The following is a 14216-nucleotide window of genomic DNA, read 5'->3' on the forward strand; positions in this document are numbered from 1 at the left end:
ACATTTGCGCAGAGGTACACATGTTTTAACTGGGTTTCAGGTGCAGCTTACTGTTCAAAACACACAAAGGATATGAAATGTTTAATGATAATGACTCCTGAGAGAACATTATATTCACAGGTTAACATTCACAATGGCATTGTAAAGCCTACCCTACAGTGTCAGCCATTTGTTGTAATATAAGAAGAGAGGTGTGTCTAACATAATAAATGGGAGTTGTGCGTCAGAAAGTTCATGCAAAACCAGAAAGGTGGGTTTGATGGCCTTCTGGTATGTGAATCAAGTTCACTCTGGGTGAACTTCCTTTCTGATTGGTTCATGAGCATTTGTTCTGCAGTATCAATGCGTAAGCTGTGTGACACTGCAAAGAATTGTGATGACGGGTGGCACAGCTTTTTCTAGTTTAGTTTAGTCAGTTTAGAAGAGTCTTTGGATGTATAAATAATTTGCTTAGAAATAGAAAGTGATTCATTTAACACTTACTTTGAAAGAAAAATGTCAACATTTGAAGACTTGACACCACAACATTCTCTCATTGTATATAACAATAGTGTTTAATTGGCTCATGTCTTCTCAAATGGAATTACTTTCTCCTACAGCAATGAACTTCAGGTAAGAAACTTCAATCACAGCTATACCTTGTGTCCTACATGCACTTAAATTTGCATTTGTCATCATGGGCATTATTACTGTTCCACAATTATGTTCATAGTTCATAGTTACAAGGATCTAGGCATGGTCCTTTAGGGCTCCTAGCCCTAGACCCTTGTATCTCAGAGAGTGTAATCTACAAATGGAGCATTCTATTTATACTCTCCATGAGTTAAAGGGAAACTAAATATAGGCTATTTTAGTCAGATTAGATTACAGGGAACACAATAGAATTTGGACTCTGGCAGAAACAGCCATGCAAATGCAGCCACTCAATAGCAACACGAGGTGGCGGTAATGTTCCACATTGAGAGCCATTGGGGCGCATGCTCGGTAGGATGTAAACATTTAGTACTCGGCCCGTCGTCTGTCTGGTGTGGAGCGTCGCAAACATTAGTGTAACTGTGTGTGTGTATGTGTATGTATGCGTGTACACGTATTCGGCTTCATGGGCTGGACCGTGGAAGTCAATGGGGACTAGCTAATGCTAGCTATCGTTGCCTCAAGTTGTAAAACCTCGGGGAAATAAGTGTTTTTAACACGTTTCAAAGCAGTTTGTTTCTTTTAGTAGTGAAACCCCGTACCGTCGTACATGGGAAGTAGACCACGCTTACTGCCGGCGGTCGAAAAGGCTTCAAGGTAAGGCTTGGTTCTTATGTTTTGGGTTCGGTCTATGTCCTGGCGAGAGACAGTAACTTTGGGTTCTTGTGTTTTGAGGCCGTCTATATCCTGGTGTGAGACAGTAAACTCTGGTTTCTTGTGTTTGGGGTCTGTATCTCTATCCCCTGGTGTGAGACAGTGAGTGTTCGGTCCTGTGTCATGGTCGAGACGGTAACTAATGGCACGGTTGTTTGGCAGACAGAAGCGTTTGATTCTGTCGCAAGTAGTGATTACAATATCTGGTTTGCTTTCGTGCTAAACGTTTGCGTCGAACTGTTCATTGGCTTGTAAAGTTGGATCCAGGGCACTGGCAGGCTATCATCTGACAGACTGGCACAAATGGGAATATTGCATGCAACATGAGATGGGTTTTGTATCTGTCTGTTAGAGATACTGTAACACTCCTGTTACAGGAGTGTTGTAACTTTGTTGTCTTGCACCGGGCTACTGTAACATTAGACACAACATAACACAACGTGTTCCAAAATGGACCCGTCCATTTGGTTACATTTATATACTGAAGAGTTAAGTGCATACACTGACACATTGAGGATGTTACTGTATACCAGGAATGCACAGTCCTGTCACCTGTGTCAACTTCCATTGATACACATCAAACACTCTATTACAGCCTGCGTGGCAAAGGGAATTTGCATCAGGCATATCATGGATAGTATGGCTCAACTATAATGCTGTTACTTAGGGTACAAGTGTTGAAGTAACGACGTTATCCCTTAAAATTAATGGGGAACTCAGGTCCTAGAAAAGACGTCATCTATTAAAGCTTAACACGACCAGACATGACCCCCCCACCCCTAACTGTTAATGTACGTTTTTTATTGCTAGATTTGCTACTAGTGTTGATGTCTTGTATATTGTATGTCTTTAAATGTCTTGGTGAATTGCATATAGCAATACACACAAGGATCACAATGGATAATATTTAGTGTCATTCTAAAATAGTACCACTGTACTATTTTAACTGTTAATGAAGTATTACATCAATAAAAAATGACCAGCTCAAAAACAAAGTTACATTGGTCGTCACTTACATAACATAACCCATATCCCGAAAGTTGACTTGAAAAATCTGAGCCTTGCTATTGATGTCAGGCATTTGATTAGACATGGTGAACTTTCTGTTCCTCAAATTCACTTAAAAGTACTGTTGTTTTAGCGTTTTAACAGTGTGGCGCCTTCAGGTCACATGTTTAGCCTACTTTAAAGATTTAGTGTGTCATGACTTGGGTGGTCAGTTCCTGTAATTAAGGTAGAACAGCTAGTAGCATTTTGGCAGATGTAAAGAATGCCTGGGAGAGAGCAGAACAGATGGCCCATTGAGATGACTTCTTGTCAGAACTCGTCCCATGAAGACAACGGTCACGCATTTACACAAAATCATTTGACTAATTCCATACAGTACACACACACACACACACACACACACACACACACACATATTTGAAGTGGAAAATGTGAAGATACAGCAGAATTGTGCCTAAAATAAAGTAATTGATGTGCTACTGGTACGATAAAGCTGATTTGAGACTTTTAATTTCAAATTCAAAGGATAGGTGAAGTCTAAGCTAATGTTTTTCTTTAGGCCACACACTTTTATCCCCAAGTCGACTGAATGTGTGTAGGCTATATTGAAATTCCACAAGTGTCAATAAAATCCCAGTTAAATTAATTTAGGTCTGTGTTTGACCTGGAAGCACAGTTTCTCACAAGTTGTCTAGACTAAATAGACATGTAACATATACATGCCATAGAATGCTTCCAGGTCACACATAGTCTATAAAACAAAGACAATAGTTGAGATTGAGGTCTAGCTGTCATGTTTATTGTCTTAAACTAGCAGTCATGTCTCATTTCCTAGGCTAGGCTATCGTTTGGAATGTAGTTACTGCAGGCTACAGAGCGTTGGAACGGTTTCAGGGCAACTCACCTTATTATGTGGCTGTGTATGTACTTAAGAACAGCCTGTAGGCAGGGGGACCATTGAAATGCTCAGTGTACAGTGTACACTGACTGCACAAATCTGAGTTTCCCTCCTGCGTGTGAAGTGAAAGGCTTTGAGAGAGCCATTTCTGTCTGCCCCATGTCCCTATACCCTGAGAGCAAATGGAATGTTGAAGATGGCCATTCAACCTCTGTTCTCAAGTGCTCCTGCTGTGGCAACTGATTCACTGGCTGGGACTATACTGTAAAATTATCCATGTTAATTTAACCCCAAGAGTGTATAAATGTTTCCAGTAGGACCCTTACAAGTCCATTTGGTTATATTTGTACACTTTATGAGTTACAAATGGATACATTGAACACTGAGGATTTCACTGTGTAGCATGTGAAGAAAGTATTTTTTTATGCAAGACAAGTGAAGTGGAAATAAGCCATTATTACTGGTTGTGGATTATATCGTCATACCACCGTCATACCATCATCCCACATGCGTACAGTACCAGTGTACCCCTACTAATGACTGTGAAATGGATTGTAGGCGTCTTTGCAAAATCTGTGCACTCACTGCACTGTATGGTATGGGCTAACTGTCTGATGGCTTTTAAGGTACTGGGTGTTAGATGAGATTATAATACAATTTGCCTTTTGTGAGATGGCTTTTAATGTACTGGGTGTTAGATGAGATTGAAATACAATTTGCCTTTTGTGTTCCCTGATCTTCACGATGTTGTTTTGCTGAGGCTTTATTCAAACCCAGTCTTGCCTTTACTGTGGGTTTCATTAGCTATGCGTAATGTGTCTCAGGGGCCCATTCTCATTTGAATTCTTTGCTAAACCATAGAGGCAACTATTTCTGTATCCAGGATTTATGGGGAAACTGCACTTGAGTTGGTTTGTCTTGCAAAGAAGAATGTTGTCTTAAGCCACCTGGACACTAGTAAAATTATGAGCTACTACTGTCACTTTACTTACTACTTAACTTTACTACATTTGAAAATGTAAATATGCCACGTGTATAAACATTGGCATTTTGGCTGATGTTCTTCATCTTGAATGATAAAGGATTCCAGCGCAAACATACATCTAGATTCTAGATCTACCTCATGTGTGATCAAATAAGTGGCTGCATCACAATGGCTATTTGTGTATGTTATACTGTACATACATACAACACTTATCTCTTTTAGTCTTAACACATTTGACCTCCTTCCTCTTGGGGTTAACTGTAGAATATGCTCATCTTAACCACTTAAACCATATACACTAATACACATTGTTTACCGAGGTTCCCCCCGTGGGGCGCGGGCCTATACTTGGTCTGGTCCTTTTCCCCCAAAATATAAAACGTGACAAGTTGTGATCTTGTAGACTTATGTTATTTTTGGTCAATGTTAGTGTATTTCTGCCAAATGTTCCCCAATTATGAACCATAATCTGGGTATGTCATGAGGTGAACAATGAACATATTTGACCTTCATCTTGGCATTTATTTACTCTAGCATCCTGCATTGAGGTTGAGCCTTTGATGGATTCTTTCTTTCTTTCACCCACACATCCTCATTTTTCATCTTGGCTTTCAAAAGGAAAAGACCACAGAGGCAGCGCTTTGTGTGGCTCAGTAGTTCATTCAAAGAGAACTGGGTACTGTATCTGTATGGAATATTATCCTAGAAACATTTTCAATTCCTTCAAGTCCTTAAACTACTTTCAAACTGTTTTGGCCATGTCATTATTGGCAGAAAAAAAGAAAACCTAAGGGAATAATGATTAAACACCCTGCTCTGTGTGAGTAAAAAAAAAGCAGAAAAAGGTTGTCCCAGTCTCCCAGACACATACTGTTGATAAGTCATTACATAGAACATTAACTGTTGGCCAAGAGTGTTAGTGATGATCTAGTCTCGCACAGCCAGACAACTATTCCACAATCTCCGAATGCTATATAGAGTCTGGAACTATAGCCCCCATGAGCTGAGTAAGGAAGCTGCCATTTCAGTTCACGAAAATATATTAAAAAAATATCTTTACATTTTCTTTTTGTATTTTCTTTTCTGCTAAGCAACAAGCTATATATGCTTAGATGATTTCTATTTATATTAGGATACATTTGCGCGACGTTAAAGACGAAGCGGAAGTGGGGAGGAGGCTCCACTTCTGCTTTATTGCTTACTCATGATAGCTCTTCCGTTGGTCCAGACTGTATGATGAAGCATTTGGTAATTGCGGAGGCAACAGGAGTAACGCGAGACTAGTGATGGTCTAATCTCTAATTACATTGATTATTTGTGAATGGAGCAGTTTTGAAGTGCCTTGACATGAAAGGTAGATATAATATCTACCTTTCATGTCAAGAAACTTCAAAACTGCTCCATTCACAAATAATCAATGCGATTCAGAGGTCTGGACTGGTGATGTGAAGATGTAACGATGTCTTCCATCAACATCATTTGTTTGGTGCTTAAAACTGCCTCAATAACAGACACTGAAACCGGATGGAATAGATGGGAAGCAAGAAGAGAAAATATACTGTATATTAGCGAGCTGTCCCTTCCCTTCAGTTGCTGATAACATTTGCTGATAGCATTTGTTTTTTTCTATATATGAAAAAATAATAATATATATACTGTATATTCTGCTGAGATGGGTGCAGTAACACATGCATTATTTTAAACATATGTATATGCTTCACATTTTGAAACTCACCACCAAGTCACCACCATCATTGCTGATTTAGCCAGTTTACCAGTTTAGACTGGTGAGTTCTGATATCATGTAGTGTGAAGTCATTCACCATATTCACATTGCACATTTTGCTTACTTAAAGTTCCACCTGGGGTGACATTTTCTTTCCAACCCGCAAATATGACGTGAGAGAAAAATGGCTGCTGTGATGAATAGTCAATTACTTTCGACCCGGCTTCTATGACGGCTCAGGAATAGGGTGTAGTACCAAAAACAGTGGTGGGATAACAGGCCTACTTCCTGTTTGTGCACAGGGCTGAACAGATGTGGTACAGATGTGGTTTAGTGTTATGATTGAACTGTCTTATGTTAAAGTGTTGCCTGTGTTATAATTGATTATTGAGGGGTGCTAGCCCCTCCTATGCCCAGCTTTCCGGGTTTGTGAAAGCAGCTTGTGATTGACCACCCCATAGCGATGATTTGATTGGCTGAGCAAAGTACATATTGAAGAAAAAAGTGAAGACAACAAAAGTGATTGGCCGGAATGACATTTGTGATGATTTGATTGGTTGAGCACGGAATGTGATGTATTATGATAGGAGCGTAATAGAAGAATATATGGATTTTCCCTAAATTGCAGTAAAAATGGTTACGTACCATTAAATTATACATATGAAATGAGCTATGCCACAATTCTTACAAAGATGACATCCAAAGTATAACTGAGTCTAGCCTTAGTTGATTTCCTCCAAATAGCCTATGTCCTAACATAATGGCTGTCCACGCCAAGTACTACGTATATCGTTCATCACTGTTGTCATAATAGTTGTGTTGTGGACTAAAAATAATTTAAAAACTATTTATAGTTATAGTGCTTGGTGTGGTCGGCCCTTTATAGAGTATGGGCTGACAGAAAACAGATTGTGTAATATTGGCTACGTTTGGCAGAGAGAGTAAATGTAGCATACGTGTAGTACCATATCACCCTAACACTTCTAGAGGCTCCATATGTGGAATGTCTTATGTTGTGTTTTCTGTGCAATAGCAAAGTCACTCTGGGCTGAGTGCTGAGTGTACTTTAATTTGCTCTTCAGGCAGCAGCAGCAACATGGTACTGTAGCACATTACACTTTCCACAAGATACCCCAAATAAATATCTTGTCTCTCTGTTGGTTGTTTGCTGTGTGAACTTGACTACGACAGTCACAGCTACAAGTTAGTATATGTATGACTCATCATTCCTTGACATTACAGGCGGGATGAGTCTGATTTTTTTTCTTCTGCCTGCCACCACTTCCTGCTGTAGTAGTGTGAAAGTTTAGGCCTGCTGACTCGTGCTCAGCTCATAGCCCAGTGACAATACTAATTCCCCGTTTCCTCTCAGATCTGCTGTGAGGTGGATTCCACACGTCTTGCTGAGTACAGCACTGCTGTTCCTGCTGCATGCTGATTTGAGCAGTCTCCTGTCCTGTAAGGGCTGGCCTACCTTTGGTAGAGCACTTTGACCCTTCATGACAGCATGATCACCATATGACTCTGAGACAGCACGCCTAAAGAACGGAGTCAACAAAGCAAGACAAAGGCCAAAGACGAAGCCTCTTGATGAAGGGATTGACTTTGGAAAAAGCTGCTAGTTCACCACTTTCTGTCTTTTTCTGTATGTTTTGCTGAACATGCATTCTTCATGGAACAGGCCAATAGGCAAAGGTTGCTGATGTCGGCTAATTTCAAATAGCAGCTCTCTACAGGTAGGAATGTACAGATCACCATGTCACCTTAAATATGGCAGTCCAGCTTTTTTCATTTGGCTTTTTGTGTTTTTAGCGGCTCACTTTCAGGAATGGTTTAGTCACTCACTGTCTTGTGTATTATATATTTGGCCTGCTTGATTGATTTAGAAACAAACCAAAACCAGATTGTGTGGTCTAAGCACAAACTCTCACTAGCATATCAATTTGTCTGCTAAGCTAAATTGCTTTGCTCAGCCTAAAACAATGTCTGTGCCATGCCGAAACACAGTCTGACAGATCAAATGCCACCTTGAATCTGTTCCCCCCCCCCCCCCCCCCCCCCCAGCATCATGTGTCTGTCTGGTTGCATTACGTTGCTTACGTTTCCAAGTGTGTTTAATTAGCGTCTTAATTTATTTTCCTTACCTAGTTTGGGCGTGTTAAAGCCTCTGCAGCTCTGTGCCATAAGCTTTATATTCACCATAGCTATTGCTCTGCCTATTTCCCAGTTCCCACACTGTCTAGTAACACCACTGTAATTTTGCATCTAAAACATTCAAATGTACACCTACAGTAAGTATCACTAGATTTTACATTCATGTGATATAAATCATGTATCTCCATCTATTTGTTGCCAGCAGCAACAATCTAGTAGGAATCTACTGGCTAGCTAAAGAGGAACGACGTAGATTGCCTTTGGTAATAGTCTATTTGTTTAGTGGTTTGTTTAGTGGTTTCCTACCGAATTGCTTCAAAAAGTTGTGAAATTTGTATGCAATATTGGAAAAACTTTGACCATATTGTTGCACCAGATCTAATTTATAATTAAGTACATTAATAATGTCTCAAAAGTATAAACATCCCATTTTGTTAAGTTTTTAGCTTAACTTTACAATGCTAGGCAAAAAATGGCTAAGAAAAACAGCTTTAAACTGATGTACCGGTACATGGATAGAAACATCACATTTAGCAGAAAAACTATAATTTATGAGAAATTATGTGTTTCAGTAGTGACACTGATTTAAAATTGATTGATTGATTTAAAACCAACATTTAATAAGTTGACAAAAATAATTTAGATGAATTGAAATGTAGGAGTTAGAGGTTGGGACAGCCACCTCCCAATAGAAAGTAACATTTTGCATTACATTACATTTTGTTCTATCTCAATAAATTTATTGTGATTAAATGGATCATAAGATGATATTTGTACACATTTGACTACTTAATTGTTTTTAAAAATATATTTTACATTGTGGGGCTGCAATTTGAATAGGCTTGTAATCTCGTATACATTACGTGCCCAATTTACCATGAAAGCTTTCTCTTCCATCTCTTGCAATACTGCTTTGATATCCATCTTCGATGATCCAATCAATCAACTCAGTGCACATTTCCCTTTGAAGTTCAAAGGGATCAATTAAGATCTCCTGCCAAGCCCAGAAACGTCCCTGCAGCCTGCAAGGGATGAATGTCAACAAACAGTGGAATGTCATCATAAAAAGTGTAACGAAACCGAAATACAGTGGCTGATAGAGGCGAGAAAATGCTAAATATATATATTTTTTAAAATTTAGGCTCCTTTAATAGATGTTCTCTCACTGTAGATTGACGTTTGCATGGTACCGCTTTGAAATCACATTCACTGTGAAATGCTCAGTGGCTCTCTTTACGTCTTCCCTGCAGGTGGCGACAGACAAGGTTTCAGGCAAGCTGAGTTCTACTCTCGCATGGGTGAAGAACTCGGTGTCACACACGGTCAGTCAGATGGCTAGCCAGGTGGCCACGCCCATGTCCTTGCCGACCTCCTCCTCCTCCACGTCGCTATCTTCGCCGTCCTCCCCCGCCCAGCTCAGCCCCGATGAAATGGAGCTGCTCGCCAAGCTTGAGGAGCAGAACCGGTAAGCTAAATCCGCTCGTTTTGCCTGGTATGACAGTTTAATGGGCAACTTTTTGATTTCTTGAGGCAACTTATTTTGTGTGGCACCGCTCAGTTCACACAGGTGTGAGTTTTAGTAATAAAAAGTAAAACATTTTGTTATCAAACATTCCCCATATGTTCCCAAAATGGACTTTTAATGACCAAAATAAATAAACTGAACTGAACTGACTGAAATAATTCCTACAACACTGATGTGCCGTAAGAGGAGCTATGAGGTTTTTAAAATGTTTTCACACAACTGTACGGTCTGTTTGTACTACAAGTAATGGGGAAAGTCATAGTATTGATTTGGTAATCTAATAGTCACATAGTCCTCACTGAGTCCCTCGCAAACTGAAAACACTTTGCCTCCTTTTAGCTGTTCATTCATTAAAGGACTATTAGAGGAGGGTAGACGAACACCTTTCTGTCTGTCCTACTATATGAATTCCTGCCCCATGATGACTCTTACCCTGTGCTGTCAGTGTTGGCATGGAAACCAGACTTGAGACAAGTGGTTCCAAAATTAGGGGTTTGGGTTCACAATTACCTCCAGTGATGAGGAGCAGTAATGTGTGTTTATGTGAGGTAAAGCCATTTGATTCATGTCATCTGTGGGTCTACAGTAGTCCTGTTACATGTTTCCAAAATTACAGATTATATGCTAATGAACCCCCTTGATAAGGGAAGATAAGACAGAGTTGGGGTCATTGATTTGGTCCCTATATGCCCTTTATGGTGCTCTGGGTTCTGTCCTTTGTCAAAAGGTGAACATAAGGCATCTGGCCTTTAGAGGTTCATAGTTCGGGTGCCATTTGACCCCTGCCTCCACCCTGACAAGTAGGACCACAGCTGGGCCCTTTCACCAGGCACATGTCTTTGCTGACATGCTTTCCCTTCTCATTAAATCCCATTTATTCTGTAGGAATATGCCAAGAGTTGCCTTAAACATAGGGATAATATTTTAATTATCTGGGCCGGTGTTTTTCCCCTTCAGGCCGGGAATACATTTTGGTGTTCTGTACAGTATGTACAGTATTTAAAAATTACAAAAAGTTGATGCTGCTATATACATATTTTTCAGAAAACTTAGGATTTAGAAGGCATTTTTAGAATCAGCCTCATGCCTAAATGGGTTAATGATTATTTTCATTGTATTGCTTTGCATTGCTGCTTTGTTACCTCTGCCAAGATGGCAATGATTTATTTTTCAGCTGTGTGTGACATTGGCATATCTTAATCACTTATAATTCATTATCTATCAAATACCTAAATAAGGTACACAATGCACTGCAACATGTTCTTGTATTTTGGCCAACTGTTCTGTTTTAGCTGCTTCATTTGATTGATTCATTCGGCAGCAGAGTTGAACAGGAACCACTCATAATGGTATCATATGTTTCCTGTTCAAATCTGCTGCTGAGCCAATTACAGTAAATGTGGCTAACTGATGGCTGTATTGACATGAAATGTAATGAAATGAGGCATCTCAGTTGTGGCAGAAAGAAGACTCAGTTTTGCTGGACACTGCCACAGAGCAAAAGAACCGGTCATTTTGGATATTCTTCTGTGGAGACTGCCCTGCCCATCAAGACGAACAAGACCACTCACATTTCCAGATGTTCTGAGTAGGCACACAGGACTGACTGAATGAACTTTGTGTGGCAATTAAATGAGCAACAGAGACCAGTGGAAGCAGCTTGTGTCGCAGATCTCGAGGGCACTCGAATGATGATGAGAAAAATATTAGGGAATTTACGTGCTTGTCCTGCTGGGAGCATGCACAACAAATAATGCTTATCGGCTCATTATTAATTATGCAAGATTTGCACAGAAAGACACACGCACGCACGCACACACACACACACACACACACACACACACACACACACACACACACACACACACACACACACACACACACACACACACACACACACACACACACACACACACACAGGCAAATGCATGAATCTTCTGGCAGAGAACTTTGGAAATAATCGAGTAACAGCCTATAGGACATAGTAGTACACACAGCAAAGTAACTGCCGGTGAGGCACATAACTTTAGAAATCAAACTGTTTCCAAGACAAGTACATGCATGTTAGACAAAGTGGTAGGTGTAAAGGGCATTGATATTTTCATATGTTAACTTAACACAGAGTGTTGTGCCCTCCCACACTCGGTCACCAATGGGCCTTTGTACCCTACAGACCAGATAAGAGACATAGCCATGCTTGTCACTAGCGTGAAAAAGACAAGCGACGGGAGTCCCTCATTTACTATGCGAGTCTCTCAGCCAGGCATGTTGCTATTCTGGAATCCCTAGAATACAGAGGATATGAGGAGTACACCATGAACCTATCTTGGTAAGAAAGCATCTGTCTTTTCTTTTTCTTTGGTATGTTAGATCGACAACTTCACGATGGAACAAGGCGAGTGTTGCCTTCTTTAACCACTTGAACGCAGGCATCTGGAGTGAACATTTAGCTAAAATAGCAGAGCAAAACGTGTCGCAAAGTGGCATGTTGTGAGCTTGTAGATCAGCTAGATGGTTAGTGTAGAGTGAAACGAGGAGGAAGGAGGCCTAGCAATAAGAGTCCTGTGAGACTCTGGTCAACTACATATAGGGTTTAAGTTAACACAATGTAGGACTAACTTTGTGGTGGTTCTGTTCATCGGTTAACTGGTTAACTTTGTAATGGAGTGATTTGTATTCACCTAAATTATTTCACCTTTGTTTCTCTGTACAGCTTTGAACTAGTCTAGGTTGTTTGACTACTGGTGAATTATTTGCAGAGCCCCTGTGAAGCCCTCTACTGCAGGGTAGATGAAGTCAGGTTCATGTGTGCGTTGTAGGTCAGCACTACAATGTGGATGTTCATCTGATGTGAGTTAACCACATGCGTGAAGGAGATGGCAGTTTAGATAGCCATGTGAGTGTATAAGGACTACTGTGGTCCATTTTGTTTCCAGATGGCTCACTTGTATGACGAGTATGATGATGTCTGGGGTACTGTGTAGCATGGAGAAGTGGAATTCCCTCCCACCTTTTAAGTGAATCATTCAGGCCTACACAGTACACTACACTGATATTGTAGTTTTAATTTACTCCATAAAGGAATCAATCACTTTTGACAAATGCAGAAATCAAACTGTTTGTTAGTTTTCTTTTCCCATGAATAAAATCTGACTGTGTGCAAGGGCCTTAACAACAGGCAACATCATGCCAAGGTTGGGCGGTTTCCAAAAATTTAAACCACTGTTTAAGCCACCCCAAAAACGTCTAATTGTAACGTGGCGAGCGGACGCATTACGCGCTCAAAATGACAGCTGTTAATAATCAGAGACTGACAGTATTCCATAATGCTAAAGAGTCTAAAATGAACATGCATAAACACTTTATTGACTGGGGCATACAATGTTCCCGGCCGCACTTAATTCTAGCTTAACTGATTATTGTCAAGTCTGGATATTAAAACTTGTGTCAGTTGTTTGTCACAAGTCAATCAATGTGATTTGAAATGTGAGTTTGCTGCCCCAGGTGGTCACTTTACCAGTGGGGGTAAAGGGTAAAGTTAAGTCTTTTGCCACGTCGTTGCCATGGATGGTGGAAACTGAGACTGCAGTAGGCTATCCTTCAACTTCAATGTATCTCCTAGCTTTAGTCATGAAAATAATTAGGGATGCACCGATATGGAAATTCTTAAGCTAATGCAAAATGTATGCTTATCAACAACAGATAAATATTGGCTACTGCCATCGGTTAATGTCAGTTTTATTAGCAGATACCGATATTGACCGATAACGGTGATATCGGCCGATACGATATGTGGACTGATACATCGGTGTATCACTAAAAATAATTCTTTGTCGTATAAACACGTTTGTCAGAATGTGTTTGCGGTTGACAGTGGCTGATAGGGATAGTAGATTAGTAATCCAAAGAGTTCCCATAGTGAGGGTGTCGCATTACTTAGTTTTAGACGCAGTCTCCAGCTGTTATTTGATGCTGCCATTCTCTCTACTGCGTCGCACACAACGCACATGTCACGTGACACAGTTTGGCCGACGCGACCGACAAGATTTCATACAACCATTTTAAACCGCACGACCTTACATCACGCCCAGATGATTCACCACTGTTCATCCTAACAGTGCTGGACACGCAGGCTGTGCTCATAGAGACATGCATTGCATTCGTTCCCCTCCCTCCGTGACCCAAATCTGGCTGTAACCCGAGCCAGGCTGGGAGCACTCCCCGGTGACGTCACCCGCTGCGGTCGAGAGGGCCCCTTCCTCCCCACATTTTCCGAGATCAGGTGTCTGAGCCTTTGTGTGCCTGCCTGCCAGCCATGGGGTTCTCTGCAGAGTACTGTAACAGGCCAGGAGCCACACTTTTCCTCTCTGTAGGCTGATCCTTGAACAGGCCAACGCTGTCGGCAGCTCTAGTGACAAACCTAGTACGGTACAAGCCAAGGTTTGTTTGTTGAAGTATGACACGCATGGCTCCAGGTTTTGTCTTCAACATACCATTTTAAGGATTGTGTTCATGACTTCAAAACATTTAATTACGTTATGAGTCGAGAACACTTTTACATCTCCTGTGGATT

General features: G+C 40.7%; 1 protein-coding gene across 5 annotated transcripts in view; it reads left to right on the forward strand.

Annotated features, from left to right (window-relative positions):
- Positions 1 to 388: 388 nt before the first annotated feature.
- evi5b (ecotropic viral integration site 5b) overlaps positions 389 to 14216 on the forward strand; it is a 40350-nt gene continuing 26522 nt past the window's right edge. For 3 of the 5 annotated variants that reach the window (XM_080770670.1, XM_080770673.1, XM_080770674.1), the window contains exons 1-2: positions 1072 to 1290; positions 9369 to 9583. In XM_080770670.1, the coding sequence (XP_080626796.1) occupies positions 9450 to 9583 (134 nt within the window). In that variant the 5' untranslated portion in view covers positions 1072 to 1290; positions 9369 to 9449. Of the gene's footprint in view, positions 613 to 1071; positions 1291 to 7336; positions 7701 to 9368; positions 9584 to 14216 lie in introns of those variants that run through there. The other 2 variants (XM_080770671.1, XM_080770672.1) reach the window with 2 other exon arrangements.

Source organism: Protomyctophum bolini, assembly GCF_963924005.1.
Source record: "Protomyctophum bolini genome assembly, chromosome: 8".
Taxonomy (NCBI): Eukaryota; Metazoa; Chordata; class Actinopteri; order Myctophiformes; family Myctophidae; genus Protomyctophum; species Protomyctophum bolini.